General features: G+C 37.9%; 8 protein-coding genes across 8 annotated transcripts; 3 read left to right on the top strand and 5 right to left on the bottom strand.

Annotated features, from left to right (window-relative positions):
* Positions 1-1,669: 1,669 nt before the first annotated feature.
* On the top strand, positions 1,670-3,435 carry SOCG_00625 (AAA family ATPase Rvb1). Its single transcript, XM_013163045.1, has 2 exons — positions 1,670-1,866; positions 1,925-3,435. Exons 1-2 carry the CDS (start codon positions 1,723-1,725, stop codon positions 3,149-3,151), a joined length of 1,371 nt encoding a protein of 456 aa, XP_013018499.1. The 5' UTR covers positions 1,670-1,722; the 3' UTR covers positions 3,152-3,435.
* A 251-nt stretch (positions 3,436-3,686) lies between these two features.
* SOCG_00624 (uncharacterized protein) lies at positions 3,687-4,468 on the top strand. Its single transcript, XM_013163044.1, has 3 exons — positions 3,687-4,041; positions 4,114-4,184; positions 4,260-4,468. The coding sequence occupies exons 1-3, from the start codon at positions 3,969-3,971 to the stop codon at positions 4,338-4,340; spliced, it is 225 nt and encodes a 74-aa protein (XP_013018498.1). The 5' UTR covers positions 3,687-3,968; the 3' UTR covers positions 4,341-4,468.
* A 12-nt stretch (positions 4,469-4,480) lies between these two features.
* SOCG_00623 (uracil phosphoribosyltransferase) lies at positions 4,481-5,499 on the bottom strand (the record flags this gene model as incomplete). Its single annotated transcript, XM_013163043.1, has 3 exons — positions 4,481-4,538; positions 4,637-5,139; positions 5,401-5,499. The coding sequence occupies 3 exons, from the start codon at positions 5,497-5,499 to the stop codon at positions 4,481-4,483; spliced, it is 660 nt and encodes a 219-aa protein (XP_013018497.1).
* A 392-nt stretch (positions 5,500-5,891) lies between these two features.
* On the bottom strand, positions 5,892-6,522 carry SOCG_00622 (Elf1 family transcription elongation factor; the record flags this gene model as incomplete). Its single annotated transcript, XM_013163042.1, has 4 exons — positions 5,892-6,043; positions 6,232-6,302; positions 6,357-6,403; positions 6,457-6,522. 4 exons carry the CDS (start codon positions 6,520-6,522, stop codon positions 5,892-5,894), a joined length of 336 nt encoding a protein of 111 aa, XP_013018496.1.
* A 228-nt stretch (positions 6,523-6,750) lies between these two features.
* SOCG_00621 (cyclophilin family peptidyl-prolyl cis-trans isomerase Wis2) lies at positions 6,751-8,334 on the bottom strand. The gene has a single exon (XM_013163041.1). It carries the CDS (start codon positions 8,119-8,121, stop codon positions 7,051-7,053), a length of 1,071 nt encoding a protein of 356 aa, XP_013018495.1. The 5' UTR covers positions 8,122-8,334; the 3' UTR covers positions 6,751-7,050.
* SOCG_00620 (GTPase) lies at positions 8,270-10,842 on the bottom strand. The gene is made up of 3 exons (XM_013163040.1): positions 10,121-10,842; positions 8,593-10,017; positions 8,270-8,491 (listed from the first exon to the last, which is right to left on the bottom strand). Exons 1-3 carry the CDS (start codon positions 10,613-10,615, stop codon positions 8,453-8,455), a joined length of 1,959 nt encoding a protein of 652 aa, XP_013018494.1. The 5' UTR covers positions 10,616-10,842; the 3' UTR covers positions 8,270-8,452.
* A 713-nt stretch (positions 10,843-11,555) lies between these two features.
* Positions 11,556-13,989, top strand: SOCG_00619 (CCR4-Not complex subunit Not3/5). Its single transcript, XM_013163039.1, has 4 exons — positions 11,556-11,685; positions 11,745-11,782; positions 11,830-12,024; positions 12,128-13,989. The coding sequence occupies exons 1-4, from the start codon at positions 11,664-11,666 to the stop codon at positions 13,742-13,744; spliced, it is 1,872 nt and encodes a 623-aa protein (XP_013018493.1). The 5' UTR covers positions 11,556-11,663; the 3' UTR covers positions 13,745-13,989.
* A 514-nt stretch (positions 13,990-14,503) lies between these two features.
* On the bottom strand, positions 14,504-15,659 carry SOCG_00618 (ESCRT I complex subunit Vps28). The gene has a single exon (XM_013163038.1). It carries the CDS (start codon positions 15,473-15,475, stop codon positions 14,720-14,722), a length of 756 nt encoding a protein of 251 aa, XP_013018492.1. The 5' UTR covers positions 15,476-15,659; the 3' UTR covers positions 14,504-14,719.
* Between the last annotated feature and the right edge of the window lie 355 nt (positions 15,660-16,014).

Here is a 16,014-nt window from a genome sequence, read left to right as displayed (position 1 = left end):
TAAGAAAAGTGAAATAGTTTAGAAAAAAGTGACTAAAAATTTTTTCAGACAATTGGAGAGCGAAGCTTACCTTATGCTGAACCAAGGAGTCTGATTTCATTTCCTGAAGCAGTAAACGATTATTAAACCTTAACTTCCCAGAAAAACATTTATCAAATTTGTTTCAAGCCTCATTTCTTAGTTCTTGCGAAAGAAACAGTGGACCTTGTAACTTGAAAAGTATCGTGCTACTTTGAATGAACACAAGCAAATAAAAAAAAAGGTAAAATAATAATCATAATCATTCATAAACTATATTTTTTAGTCTTGTACACTGGCAATTCATTTTCCTTTCGTGGTCCCGACTATTCTCGTAGAAAGATAGGTATAACTAAAAAGTAGGATGTCCAACAATGAAAATAAGCGGTTTTGTTTGTTATTTCAGGTTACGCCAGTGGAGTTCATTCTGCAATTAAGGTCAGTACAGGTATGGCTCTCTATTTGTGTACTGTTGTAGGTGTTTTGACAAGTTTATGATGTCTTTCCGAAAACGCATGGAAAACACATCAGTGAATTGCGCTTGAGTAAACGACACTAGTTGTGGGCTTGATACTCTCTTCAATGGTATTATGATCTGAAGAATGAGTATAAACTAGGATTCTATAATTAGATGTCCTATTAGTCGAAGCTCGTTCTGTGAATGTGAAATCGGTTCAGCAAACACGACTTATAGAATGGGTTGCCAAAAAAGGATTTCATGTAACTTTCTCTTTCAATACTTTCTTCAAAGCGGTGTGAAAAAAGGTACTTAGACCAAACAGTAAGTGTCCTGCCTTGTATTGAATTTTCTTTGGGCAGATTAGAGAAAATCCTTCGGCTTTTTGTCAAAAATTCTAAACGTGCCAAATGTATGTACAGAAAATTGTCTCTTATAACGAATAAGTATATAAAAGTCCTAGCACGAATAAACTCCTATGAGTTTCCAAATATAAAGATTTTTTTACGTGTACTGGATCTCAATACTTTCAAAGTATCTCTTAGTAGAGCTAGTTTGTGTATGAGATAGTGCTTTATATTAACGCGAGATAGACCTACTTCTGTTCTTTTAGATCGTGAACCATCCTGACTAATCGTTTTTGATATACTTAACAGAAGATTGCATGCCAAAAATCACGAGTCGAAAGTAAAATGTTTCACGTAGATAAAAGACAACGTAAAAAGAAAAAAAAAGTCAGAAAAGGAAAACAAACCAATAAAAACGCTTTCAAGCACATATCATGGTAGCAGCAAATTATGGTTCAATTTTGAATCAAAAAACTATCCATAGATGCTCATTCAAGAGAAAATAAACAGCTTTATCTTTCAAAAAATTGTTTTGCAAATAGGATGCTTCTCGTGCAACCTAGACTCGAAAAGAAAGCACCGAAAAATGAAGGAAGAAAATTGGCTGAACAATTGGGGAAACGAAAGAAAAGAGACCGAAATAGAATACCATTCTCGTAAATAGTGCACTTAAAAAATTGAAATGTTCCTTTGTACTATAATATCCAATTCCAAATTCTTTAGATGATTCATTCTTAGTTTAAGAAAGCTTTATCAATGTCAGCATTCTCAGGAATTTTATAAAAAAATATTCTTTAATCATTCTCTTTCACTTTTTCAAAAAGTTTGGTTATTTATGTGCGTTCCTACATTTTGACATGTCTGCCCTTCGAGGCCTGCTTTTTACCAACAACACCCAGAATGGTTCAAATCAGCGAGGTGAAAGGAAATGGCCGTGAAAACCGAATTACTACACATTCCCACATTAAAGGGTTAGGATTAAAAGAAGATGGTACTTGCGAAGGCATTGGTGGTGGATTTATTGGGCAAGACAATGCTCGTGAGGTAGGTTTGCAATTTTGACATTCAGTCTTTTCGTATTCCTATACTAACATTTTGATAGGCTTGTGGTGTCATTATAGACTTAATTAAATCAAAGAAATTTGGCGGACGGGGTGTTTTGTTTGCTGGTGGTGCTGGTACCGGTAAAACTGCTTTGGGGTTGGCCATTGCTCAGGAATTGGGACCCAAAGTTCCTTTCTGCCCGATGGTAGGAAGTGAAGTGTATTCCAGTGAAATAAAAAAAACTGAGGCTCTTATGGAAAACTTTCGTCGTGCCATTGGACTCCGTGTGAAGGAGACCAAGGAAGTGTATGAAGGTGAAGTTACCGAATTAGTTCCAGAAGAAGCCGAGAATCCTCTGGGTGGTTACGGAAAGACTATTTCTCATGTTATACTCGGACTTAAAACTCATCGTGGTACTAAGCAACTCAAGCTTGACCCTAGTATTTATGAATCTCTGCAAAAGGAGCAGGTTTCCACAGGAGATGTGATTTATATTGAGGCTAATACAGGAGCCGTCAAACGCGTTGGTCGAAGTGATGCATATGCTACCGAATACGATTTGGAAGCTGAAGAATACGTTCCCATGCCCAAGGGCGAAGTCCACAAGCGTAAAGAAATTGTCCAAGATGTTACATTGCACGATTTGGATGTTGCTAATGCTCGCCCTCAAGGTGGTCAGGACATTATGTCCATGATGGGACAACTCATGAAGCCCAAAAAGACTGAAATCACCGACAAGCTTCGTTCTGAAATCAACAAGGTGGTCAATAGATACATCGAGCAAGGAATCGCAGAGTTGATTCCTGGTGTTTTATTTATCGACGAAGTTCATATGTTAGATATCGAGTGCTTTACTTACCTCAATCAAGCGCTAGAAAGCACTATTTCTCCGATCGTCATTTTTGCATCTAACCGAGGCATGTGTACTATCCGCGGTACTGAAGACATTCAAGCTCCCCACGGAATCCCTACGGATTTACTAGACCGTTTGTTAATTGTTCGTACTTTACCCTACACGGAAGAGCAGATTCGCTCCATTTTGGAAATCCGTGGTAAGGTGGAAAATATAAAACTCAGTGCTGCTTGCCTTGACAAGTTGGCGAAGGAAGGAGTTAAGTCTAGTTTGCGCTATGTTATTCAATTGCTGACGCCGGCCAGCATTATTGCAAATCTGCATAGTAGCGAAGAGATTGGTGTAGAACATATTGATGAGTGTTATGACTTGTTTTTGGATGCTCGTCGGTCAGCTCGTGTTTCTCAAACATCTAGTGGATTCCTTCAGTAAACCACATCTTCAGATAAAGAAAGGAAAAACTCGGATGATCAGGAATTCAATGAGCATGAGCATAATTCCTCCTTTTTGCAACGTTGAGTAGATTATGAAGATTATACATTTTAAATATGTGTATAAAGATAAAAATAATAAAACAATGGCCAGGTAGGGATCTTATTTTATTAAAGAAGCAAACTAAGTTATTGCTACTGCCGTATTGACTGGAAGAATGGGGTATGTTTCGAGAAAATCGTAGTAATCAGAAATAAAACGCTTTCTTTTCGCTGCAATCCTACAGTATCTATAGCGTGTATATGTATGTCTCTTTCTCTCTTTCTTTTTCGTTCTGGTGTTTCAAATGTTTTAAAATTGTTGTTGTATGATTTTATTTTTGATTATTTTGACTGTCCATTGTATTCTCATAGCTTTAATTTATTTTCACTAGTTTCACTACATCAATACTAGCAATTCCCAATTTCTGCTGAAATAATGTAAAATATAATGAGAGCAAATAAATAACTTTGAGCTTTTCCTCTTAGATATTATCGTCTTATTCGCTGATGTTGTTAGTAAAGCATTTGCGTTAGTGCTAATCTCCACTTGCTCTGTCAAAGATTATTGCTTGTAATGACATGCACAAAAGAATGATTTCACTCACACCAAAGTTCTGGAGTTTTAGAAGAAATAATTAAGTTTCTCTTATATGTAGTTGACGATTTTACCTTTTGGCCACAAGACATGGTGATGACGATAGATCTTTGGGAGACAAACTATTTATATTGTCTTGAACCGAAGTTTGGAGTCAACAACTTAACGATTATTATTCACAATGAGCATGATGAACAAAATTATGAAACCTTACAATGCGTTTAAAAAGATGCCTATGGAATTGAAACCTCTGGGTAAGCAAGTCAGTGGCTCCCGGTGGCCTTAAAAGCAGAAAATTGGACTAACAAAGCTTTTCTATCATTTAGCTATCTTAATTGGAACGGCAGGTTGTACAGCTATATTCACGATGGGTTATAAGCTGACTGCTGATCCAGAGGTAAGATAAAAGAACCATAACTAAAGAAACCGAAACGACAAATGAACGAGTAATACTAAGACATGCTTTCACTAGATACGCCGGCGACCTTCTTGGACAATTCAAGAACAACAGCAACGGGATACAGTATCTGGAAATCGCCAACTTGCGGCATGAGAGGAAGCAAGTAATCCGATGTTTTCCAAATCCGGTACGAATTTTGTATTTTCTACCTTTGATATGATTTATGTAATGACGAATACCATATAATACTTGATGATTTTCATTTAGTACTTCGTAGCAATTGTACCCGTTTTTTATATCTTTGTGCCAAAGTAGATATCGCCAAAATCACCCAATCCGGGGGTAATGTAACTAAAACAATCAAAGTTAGCAAAAAATTATCATACATTATACAAATGTATATAGCTCAAAAGCTTATAGATTGTAAAACAACCTAGTCTAGTTCTTACCCTTTGTCGTCGAGACCTTCGTCGATAACGGCTGTGACTATTCGGATGTTTGGGAAACGTTGGTGCACATTGTTTAAGCCTTCAGGAGAAGCAATGACATTAAGGAAGATGATCTGTTCCTGCTTACAGCCCATGCTGATCAAAACGTCCATAGCACACATGGCAGAACCGCCGGTAGCGAGCATGGGATCTAATAGCAAGACATATCGGTCGGCAATGTCATCCGGTAGCTTTTTGAAATGAAGGACGGGTTCTTGAGACTCTTCGTCTCGCTGGATCAAAATCTTACCAATGCGCACTGATCGGCAACAATCCCGTAAACCTTGTTCCATACTTTCACCGGCTCTCATAATGCTAACACCGCAGATCCTTCCATCAAAAACGACTCCATCAAACTTGACGTTTTGTGCAGTCGTTACTTGTGCCGGTGAAACTGGAAGATGGTTCAATCCTTCTTCGACAATTAAACGAATGATTCTGTTTGCATAAAATATAAACTCTGACTACTCATCTCGTTAGATAATTAATATTCCTCTTCAATCGGACAGCTGAATTTCGACACAGAAAACACAAATAGAAGCGTCGAAGAAACTGTTGCTTGTTTTTTCAATCGCTTGTGACACCATTTCGTTCAAGGAATACTTTTTCTTCACCTATATGTACAGATGTTGTCTGGTACACCTCCCTTTACGTATCGTCTACTGCGTAACTTCTGCTAAAAGTAGTTGCGAGTGTGAAATTCAGCGTCGATAATCAATACTTACACGGGGCTTTGTGCGATCACGAATGATCGTAAATAAACCTTTTAACTGATTTGTTTGATTTAACACATATACATTCTCGTGGTTTTTCGATAGTGACATATTGGGTTTTGGTAGAATTGATGTTTCCCATAGAAAACGAACTTGAAAACAACACGGTGAATTTCGTTATACCATGTAAACGCGCATAGCGTATGAAAGGTTAATGCAGTATGTCATTTATCATAAAAACTCGATTCCTTATTCAAGTCTAGGCAACTCTGGGAGTCCCAGCGAGTAATATACAAAGATGCTTAAGGAAAATCATATAAATAATAATATTCAAGGAAAGAAAGAAAGGTGTCATAGGTCCAAAAAAAAGCAAAATTCGGTAATATTAGAACATAAGCAGAATTCACTGTGTAGCAAAACTTTTAGAAGATACAATTCTCTTCACAGAACCTCCGAAGAAATACCTTTCTTCAAGGTCAGCATATTTTTCCTTTCGAACATCCTTAATAGCCCTCATCACCGGAGTAGTTGCCCTCATGTTCTGCAGGTGCTTGAGCAGAATCAGCATTTCCACTTTTATCATCTTGACCTTGATGAGCTACAGTATCACAAGCATCAATCCAATCACTATACACATCAATAGGTGCCGAAAGAGCTAAAGCCAAACGTTAGCACATTTCTTTCAGTTTCTTCACAATCCATCACTATCATCCATAAGATCGTGCACCTTCCGTTTCATTTATGTCCGAATTTATCTATACTCAATACTTCTCATTTCCCATAAATTACAAATCAGAACTCATGAAACTTCTGGAGCTAGATTATGTGATTCACATAACTTACCTGTAATTATGCATTGATGACTTTGACCGCAAATCTTACAATGCAGGTTACCGACACCAGATTGTTTATCTCTAGTTCACACAATTAGTCTCATTCCTTTCCTTTTAATTCATGCTTTTTCATACAATGTGCAACTAACGCTTTTTTCGTGGTTACAAAATAGACACGTAAACTTCAGTCTGTTAGCGAATGGAGTCTTATTTTTTTGTAAAGGAGGTTTCTTACAGTCGTTTCTAAGGGGGCAGCCCTTCTCGTGGGGCGAACTCTTTTGCTTGCCTTTCTTTTTCCCATATTTAATTTACCGCGTGTTTGTTTACGGTGGAAGTTTCATTAGCCTTGGCATCCTTTTCGTGTTTGCAAAGGGAAGGGTAGTGCAAATGATGAGAAAATACTGAGATCGCAGGAAACAGCTTTGTCTGAGGATTGGTGCATTATAACTAAAATTTTTCAGTTACATTTCATGCCTTAATTACCTGCTCAATTCCAAATTTCATCTGAAACGGTTTTAATTACAAACCTGGCGTCTTACAGAAACAATTTGAATCCATCTACCATGTACTAGCGAACAATTCCAAGTTTTATTAGGACATTTTTTTCCTCTCTTTTGTCTACTTGTATTCATATTCGTAGTCTTTCACATTCTTTCCTTAGCTACTCCCATCAGTAATTCCATATAACCGACATACATTCATAATTATATTCGCCTGAACATCATGTAGCATAAAGAGAAATCCAGAGTAATAAAAAATATACTATTAACATAAACCATTACTAGCCTTAGGCTCGAGACCCTGCTGCGTTACATTTTAATACGATAATTCACTGGAACATTTTAGAGAAAGCCTTTTGTTGACGCTTCTTGTAATCTTGCTTTTGTTGACGAACTTCAGCAAGTTTCTTTGCAACGCCAGCATCATTTCCGGCTTTTCCTAAAAATTCTTCTGCTTCATTAAAGTTCTTCAAGATGCCATGAGCACTACCAAGACGGTAGTAAGCTTTTTGCTTTTCCAATTCAGTAGCACCGTCGGCATTCACAACAATATCGGAATTGCGAATAGCCTCTTTGGCGTTATTTTGCTTCAAAGCAATAAGAGCAATATTGAGATAAAGACTGTATTTCAAACTGAAATATTCTTGCCAAAACTTGTCAGGCTGCTGAGTGTCATCATTACGAACGGGATGCTCAGCAAGATAACGTAAAGCCTTTTGCCATTTGGCAACAGCCAAGTCAAGATTCTGTTGTGCAAATTGGGTATTACCAATTTTCTTTAAATCACCAGCAATCTTGAATACAGCAGTCTCAGACTTGTCACCCTCATAGTCATCTGGGTACTCTTCAAGAGCATCGCCGGTTGCATCAGGCTGAGGGGGTTCAATTTGCTCTTCACTGCAAGTGCCACACTCTTCGATGACAACTGGGACAACTGGGTCATCGCTAGAAGTTTCCAAGTTTTCAATAGCACGAACAGTAGACTTTCCACCAACAACTCGACCAAAGACTACGTGCTTACCGTCCAAATGAGGAGTACGAACGGTAGTAATGAAAAATTGAGAGCCATTGGTGTTTGGTCCGGCATTGGCCATTGACAACAAGAAAGGCTTATCGTGCTTTAATTCAAAGTTTTCGTCTTCGAATTTTTCACCATAAATGCTTTCTCCGCCAGTTCCATTACCACGCGTAAAGTCACCACCTTGAAGCATAAATTGCTTGATGACACGGTGGAAACGGGATCCCTTATAAGTAAGTTTACGGCCATCTCTTTCAAATCCATCACAAAGTGAAGCAAAGTTTTTAACGGTCTTTGGGACAACGTTTTCGAACAACTCGAAATAAACTGTTGGTTGGACCTTCTTGTCAATGCTGATCTTAAAGTAGGCAAAGGTGCTCATTTTCGATAAACAAACTCAACTGTTTCCTTTCTATTCTCTTGCAAAATTATTCGTTTGTAGAATGTCTTGTGTTGTATAAAGATTGGATTTATCAAATTCAGAGTTAATGCTCACTTGGTATAGCAATTAGAATGATGATAAATCAATAAAAACAAAAATTTAGTTACCTAAAGCAAGGTTGTTTGGTCAACGAAATATATACAATAGCTGGTTTAGAAGTAAAATCTTCTAAGAAGCTTCTAGAAGTACAAAGAGTAGTAAGTAAGGTGTGTGCCGAAATTGTGCTTTGTTAGGCAGATCGGCTCAGAAACTACTGATTTTTTAGATATAATTAATTTGATGTTTTCTTCATCATAAATTGGTAAAATACCTGTGTATGTCAGTATTTGTTGAAAATGTAATTCCTAGCGAGCATCAAAACACCGGTAGAAAACGAGAGTTTCTCGTCCTATTTATTAATCAAAAACTTACCGATTTATCAATTGAAACGTTGCTACTCTGTCGCAGACGACTCTTTCCCTCTTTCTGCTTGTTTAGTAGTTTCTGTTTTCGAGTCCAATCCCCACCATAACATTTAGCTGTAACATTTTTCCGTAAAGCCGCAATGTTTTGTCGAGCTAGTACTTTGCTTTCTACGACAGCTTGAATGGCTACCTCGTACAATTGTTTTGGTAATAGTTCGCGTAATCTGTTGATCCATTCACGTCCTCGGTTCAGGGCCAAGGAACGATGAACAACAGTACATAGCGCATCTACCGACTGACCATTAACATGAACGGATAATTTCACAATGTCTGTTGGAGCATATCCAGCATCTTCGTAGTCCAAAGTAGCATAACCACTGGTTTGACCCTTTAATCTTCCAAAAAAATCTTCCACCAAATGTGCCAGAGGGATGTGATACTTCAGCATGCATCTAGTTTCTGAAAGAAAGGTACAATCTTCTTGAATACCTCGACAGGACTCACACAACTTGATAACGTCTCCTAAGTATTCGGAGGGAATAATAATGGTGGCTTCGACTATAGGTTCAAAAAACTCTTGATGTCTCATCCTTCGGGAGGGAAACACATTTGGATTAGATATGATTTCCTCTTTGCCATCCTGATCACGAATAAGATAAGGTACTGTTGGAGAGGTAATTACGAGCTTCCGATCGTACTCATCTTGAAGTCTCTCGACAAACACTGAGAGATGCAAAGTCCCCAAAAATCCTAATCTCCATCCCATGCCCAAAGCAGAGGACGTTTCTTTTTCCACGTGAATAGAGCGATCATTCAAAGTCAACTGCTCTATACAGTCATTTAAGCGTTCAAAATCAGAAGAGTCTGTAGGAAAGGCTCCCACGAAAACCATGGGTTTGGGTACCGAGAAGCCAGGTAAAGGCTCGACAGATTGTCCTACAGTAGTAAAGGTATCTCCAATAATAGCCTCATCTATATTTTTCATGTTTGATACGACATATCCGACTTGTCCTGCCCGCAGCTCGGCTGTTTCTGTCATATCAGGATACATAATTCCGACTTGTTGAACTTCATACTTTCTTCCTGTATTGACACTCATTAGTTTTTGTCCTTTTTTTAGGGTACCGTCCATAAGCCTAACTAGAGAAATTACTCCCTGGTAATTATTGTACCAACAGTCAATCAAAAGACTTCGTAGGGGTTTCGATTCATCGCCTTCTGGAGGAGGAAAGCGATGAACAATCTCTGGTAAAATTTTTTCAACATTTGTTCCTGACTTTGAAGATATAAATAACGTATCTGATACATCCAATTCAAACGTCTGTTCAATTTGATTCAATGTCTTCTCAACGTCTGCCGTTGGTAAGTCAACTTTATTAAGAACTGGAAGAACGACAAGGTTTTGAGCAAAAGCCATATAAAAATTAGAAAGCTGTAGTCATTATGTTAGTAATAGAGTCACTGATGTTCATGTAAGCCTAATACAAATGATCAGAAAAGTATATCTGCTCAAAAGTATCTACTAATGGACGTACCGTTTGAGCCTGTATTCCTTGAGATGCGTCCACAAGCAAGATACATCCTTCGCAAGCAGCTAGACTATGCATTACTTCTTCACGGAAGTCAACGTGACCCGGCGTATCGATCAGGTTAAGCAAGTAAGGCTTATTCTGATAATGGTATATCATACTACAAGTTTGAGCCTTTACTGTAATTCCTCTCCTCCTTTCAACAGCTAGCTTATCCAAGAATTGGTTCTTGGCATTGTTCTTATCAATAACGCCGGTGAGTTTTAAAAGACAATCGCTTAAAGTCGATTTTCCATGATCGATATGTGCAATAACAGCCCAATTTCTAATTTGTTCTCTGGGAATGCTATCTAAAACAGACAAGGCTGCTTTACTGTCCCTTGGTTTCTCTGGTTTACCAAATACGGGAGCGCCGGACAACGACCGTTTACTTGGAGTAAATAAAAGAGAAATAGGTCTTATAAAGCTCCTCTTTGGAAGAAATTGAAAACGAGGGATCATCTATCCATAGACCGTTGGGTATATACACTATCAAAGAGGTTTCAGGTCTGAATTTGGGACTGGATATATCTGACAGTCCTTGAAGAACCAAATGTGAAGCTTGGAGAAGGTAAATTGTTAAAAGGTGAGATGTACAAATAATACAGTTTTATTTATGTTTGGATCAAGTTATCAATGGAATTCGCAAGGAGAATGGCAATACCAAAATTGAATTCATACAAACAGCGATAGTCATTGTTGAAGAAAACATATCATATTGGCTAACTTCTTTCTTACTTAGAAGATACTGAATCCTATGACAGGCTTGTTTACATGTCCAATGAACAAGTGAACTAAGCTTGACGCTCCTACGGAGAACAATCTTCCATTGCATAACCTATTAAGAAGCTCACTCGTATAAAACCGAACAATAATTCCTTACAAATATGCTTTTACTATCTCTTGCTTGGCAGTGCGCATCATATTTCTGAACGAACAGACGTAGAAGTGGTATTCACAAAATGACTAGCAGAGTACCGAAGAAATATAAGTTTTTTTCGTTTTCTTTTTCAAATAAAGATGTCATGAATAGGAAACTTGAAACATATGGAAGCCGATGTATGTCTTTGTGGGTTTACAACCTTTGCGAACAAATTGAAACCATGAGCAGTTAAAATGGATTATGAAAGCTCCATGATAGATCTGTAATTGCTTAGTCTAGTCTTATTTCCAAACTTGCTTGCTTAATTCCAGCACTTTCGGGTCTTATTACCCTATTGTCAGTAGAAAGTTGTAAACTTCAGTTGGAGCTTGCTTATTAAGTTATTTTTTTTTATTAATTCCTTATTTAATTGATTTAAATTCCTTCTTTATTAATTCACTAGCTAAATTGTTTACGGTATGTTACTTGATGTTATGTTACTTGATGAAGACTATGGTTTTTTGACAATGAACCTGAGGTCGTTAGCAAAAGCGTTCCGCTCACCAACAAAAGTAGCATTTTCAACTCAAGCCTATCGACAAGGTCTACTTGGTATTTTGTCGCGTATTTTTTGTTGATATTGACAATATGTCTGCGCGAAAATTACAAGGTACGAAGCTAAGAAGCGTCCGCTGTCTGCTGTGATGGAATACTGACAAATTGCTGTAGTGGAAATTGAAAAAACGTTTAAAAAAGTGACAGATGGGGTAATTTGCAAATGCAACAGGTGTAGAATTGATATTAACCGGAAAAGATTGTCATTTTCGACGAAGTTTACGAAAAGCTGAATGTCAGCACCAGTGCCTCTCAGAAAGAAAAACTAGAAGGCGATTTGAAAACACAAATAAAAAAGTTACAGCGTTTGCGTGATCAAATCAAGACATGGGCCAGCAGTAATGATATTAAAGACAAGAAAGCTTTAATAGAAAATCGCCGACTGATCGAAGCGGTACGTTTTCCATGACCTTTTCTTTTTCTTCCCTGTGGGAAAATTCGAGTCTAGCGACTGGAGAGGTTATTATGGTTCAGTATACTAATTCATGAACGTGTAGAAAATGGAGGAATTTAAAGCTGTGGAACGAGAAATGAAAATTAAGGCGTTCAGTAAAGAAGGACTGAGTATCGCCCTAAAGATGGATCCAAGAGAAAAGGAAAAGCATGACACGATTCAGTGGATTTCGAGTGCTGTCGAAGAATTAGAGCGCCAAGTCGAACTGTTAGAAGCAGAAACTGAGAGCTTGCGTGCCACTTTCAAGCGAGGGAAACGTGATATTTCTAAGCAAACTCATCTTTCTGAACTGGAGTCACGCATTGAAACTCACAAGTGGCACCAAGAGAGATTGGAGCTAATTATGCGACGCTTGGAAAACTCTCAGATATCTTCAGATGCTATAAACAATATTCAAGACGATATTATGTATTATGTCGAATCCAGTCAAGATGCCGATTTTGCTGAAGACATGAACATTTATGATGACCTCGATCTTGATGATTCTTCAGGAATATTCGATGCCGAAAGATCTGCAGACTCTTCTTCCGCAGCCTCTGATTCCTCTTCTCAAAAAGACGATGAAAACGTACCGGTCGTAGATTCTCCACCCTCAGTCGAAGCAGCGTTAAAAGACGTTCCGTCATCCCCAACCTTCATGACTTCGGCACCCCAAGCACATGAAGAAGAATCGAAAGCCGCAGAAGTTTCGTCGCCTCCCCCGAAAGAGAATTCGCAAAATGAGATTGATGGTCCTAGTCGGCCACAATTGCCCAATAGTACACCATCTTTTGCAAAAGCCGCTGCTGTAGCTGCTCCCGGTAATTCCGCCAATTCTGTTACTTCAGCTCCGATAATACAAAATAAGCAACCTGGGTCTCCCCGTGTTTCAAATGCTTCTGCTCCTAAAGAAAAGAAATATGCGTTTGCTGCCGCCGCTGCTGCTGCTGCTGCCACTCAATCAAAAGAGCCTACCAGTAATCGGACAGATCTCCCTGCTTCTCCGAAAGTGGGATCTGGCAGCACCCAATCCAAATCAGATACTACAGGTCCCTCTATGTCGCCAAAGTCTCAAGAACCAAAAACAGATGCTCTTCCTGAAGTTTCCGAGCATATTTCTGAAACAAATCATGATAATATCACAACAGAAGAGAAATTTCCCTCATCTCCTCCAGAGTATATCCAAGATTTGGTAGGAGCACTCAATGCTTCAAAAATTCGACTTCAATATCCCATAAATAAAGAAAAGCTGACTGAGGCTCTCAATATTAGCTGTGTGTACGTACCTGATGCAGTCGATGCCGCAAAACCAAAATTTTATGTACCTAAAGATCCTTATCCAGTACCCCATTATTACCCGCAGCAGCCTCTTCCCTTGTTTGATTCTCCAGAAATGACTGAAGTTGTTGATCCAGATACATTGTTTTACATGTTTTATTATTTGCCTGGCACATATCAACAGTATCTCGCTGGTCGGGAACTTAAGAAACAAAGTTGGCGTTTCCACAAAAAGTACACAACTTGGTTTCAAAGACATGAGGAGCCCAAAATGATCACAGACGAATATGAAAGTGGAACTTATAGGTACTTTGATTTTGAGGGCGATTGGGTGCAAAGAAAGAAGGCCGACTTTCGTTTCATGTATGAGTATCTCGAAGACGATGAGGATTGGAGCCGGTGAACGTATTTATTCTCAATTGTTACGACCGTAAATAAATTCTTTGGGCATAATCATGTTGTTTACAGTTTCTGGTGATTCACGTATCGCGAACCGAATTCGTTAATTATGAGTAATATAGCAATACAGTCTAGTTACTTTTTGGTAATTCTGGATACATTTTAATTGTAATTAATTTCCTCTACTTCTTCTTTTCACAGCAATTGACTTTCATAAAAAAATTAAATTCATTAAATTGGAAATAAAAGTACAACTAATTTTACAGAGTTCATGTTTCTAGTGATATGTTAGAAAAGATCTGAAATAAAAAAAAGAAAAACAAAATGATGCATAGAAAGAAATCAGGAACACCATGCGTATATTGGCGTTCTGCAAATGTATCATCAATTCCTTCTTTTCTCGTTGAAAAGAAAAGCAAGATGAGACGGGTGCCAGCATATTGCTCATCATATTTCGATGCATCACATCGAGTAAAGTGAGACTTACCATTTTGTTAAATTATTTCCAAGCCTTCTAGAAAATGTGTCATACAATAATGACCCGTACGCGATCTGTGCTTGACTTTTGTCAAGCCACGCAAGGGTAAAGTGAGTATGATTATCATCTTTTTATGCACTGCATGAAGGAAACAAGTCCATAATCCGGAACAGTTTCTGATTAATAGTGCAAATATGGTTTTAAGTATATAAAATATAGAAAAATCCAAACGTTTCACATTCCTCCTGAGCTGTGTAGGACATAGCTACCTTACACGAAACATAAAAATAAAAAGGTCATTCATTTTTTATTCATAAATCGTAAGCAAATAATAAATATCCATAGTAAATACGAAAAGATTTGTGGATCACATTGGTAACTGGTATGCTTACGTCTGTAATTCTGCTCTACTTATAGTCTCGAAAAAGACAGTCACATGTGTCATTTTTGGATTTCTGTAAAATGCATTATGAAGTTTAAGGTCGTACGTTGGTAAACAAATTAGAGTAATCCATAGCATTCTGAATAGGTTTCTTCAAGATTTTGCAGTAATTCTTCCTTTTGTTCTTCATCTAACTGATCTGCTGGTTCCATGTGATTGATGGAAACAAGCCATTGGACTAACTTGCTTCTACCGGACACTGGCTTATTGAGCAATTCTGAAAGGTCATCCATGCAAATGATTAACTCTGAAAGAAGCGGGTGTAACTGATCTTTGAAGACGAAGTTCAATCGAATTGCATCCATAGTGGTTATGAAGTTTTGTACAAGTTCGGCTATGGACTTTGCCGTAGAAGCAGGAGGTGTTGTTGTAGGTGCAGAAATGATGGTAGTGTTCCGATTATGGAAAGATTCATTGGAATGTAATTTTGATTCTCTACTTTCAGAAAGATCATTTGGAACTTTGGATGAACCCTCCACAGTTGGATTATTCTGTGAATGCTCTTTAATGCGCTTCATGGCTCGAGGACATTGTAATTGATACTTCGAAGAGAATTCTTCCAGGGAGCCAAAATGTTTAAGCAAAGTTTCGTCCTTTAAGCAAGAATCCCATTGTTGAAGAAGTAGCTTGGAAGTAGACTCAAATGCATCCGGTGTGATGGCATCCTTCGTAAACACTATTTCCAGATTCTCTAGAGTGATAATAATACTGTAAAGGGAAGCAAGATCTTCTCGAATTGGTTGGTCCACATAGTCTATTTTAGAAGTGTCATTTTGGTTGTCATCTAAAAGACCAATGTCATAGTAGTCAGCCATTGCAGAGAGCTATTTAAAGACTCTTCTTTATAGCGAAGTGGAAGGCTGAATTTCAGACTAACCTGGTATTCAAAAAATTTCTAAAGAAACAGGAAATATGGTGTTTTAAGAGGTCGGCGAGGAGAGTTGGTGAAGTGAACATTCTAACCGGTATCCGAATTGGTGAAGATGACAGATTCTCAATTCATTTTAATACACTACGTTTGTTTCTCCTACTATTATTTGAGGAACGTTGTTCAGTATAGTACTATCACGTATCCATTCTACTCTATAGACTACCACTGAAAGTTAGCGTTTATGCAGCCTGTTTCTATTACACATCATTATACTTTAGTTCTTTATCTCGCTTTAGCATGGTTTATTTCCCTTGAAAACGCGAAAACAAAAGTTTGGCAATGTTGCTGAATTGACAATGAGGAAGTATCAATCCATTTTCCTGTAATATCCTGCTATGCCGTGTCACTTCATTTTTTAATTTTTATTATTTTTACGTCTTTGAAGAGCCTTTTTTAACAATTCGGAACCACTTTTATTTTATT

Source organism: Schizosaccharomyces octosporus (genome assembly GCF_000150505.1).
Source record: "Schizosaccharomyces octosporus yFS286 unplaced genomic scaffold supercont6.2, whole genome shotgun sequence".
NCBI classification, from domain to species: domain Eukaryota; kingdom Fungi; phylum Ascomycota; class Schizosaccharomycetes; order Schizosaccharomycetales; family Schizosaccharomycetaceae; genus Schizosaccharomyces; species Schizosaccharomyces octosporus.
This window is presented reverse-complemented; position numbering and strand designations above follow the sequence as displayed.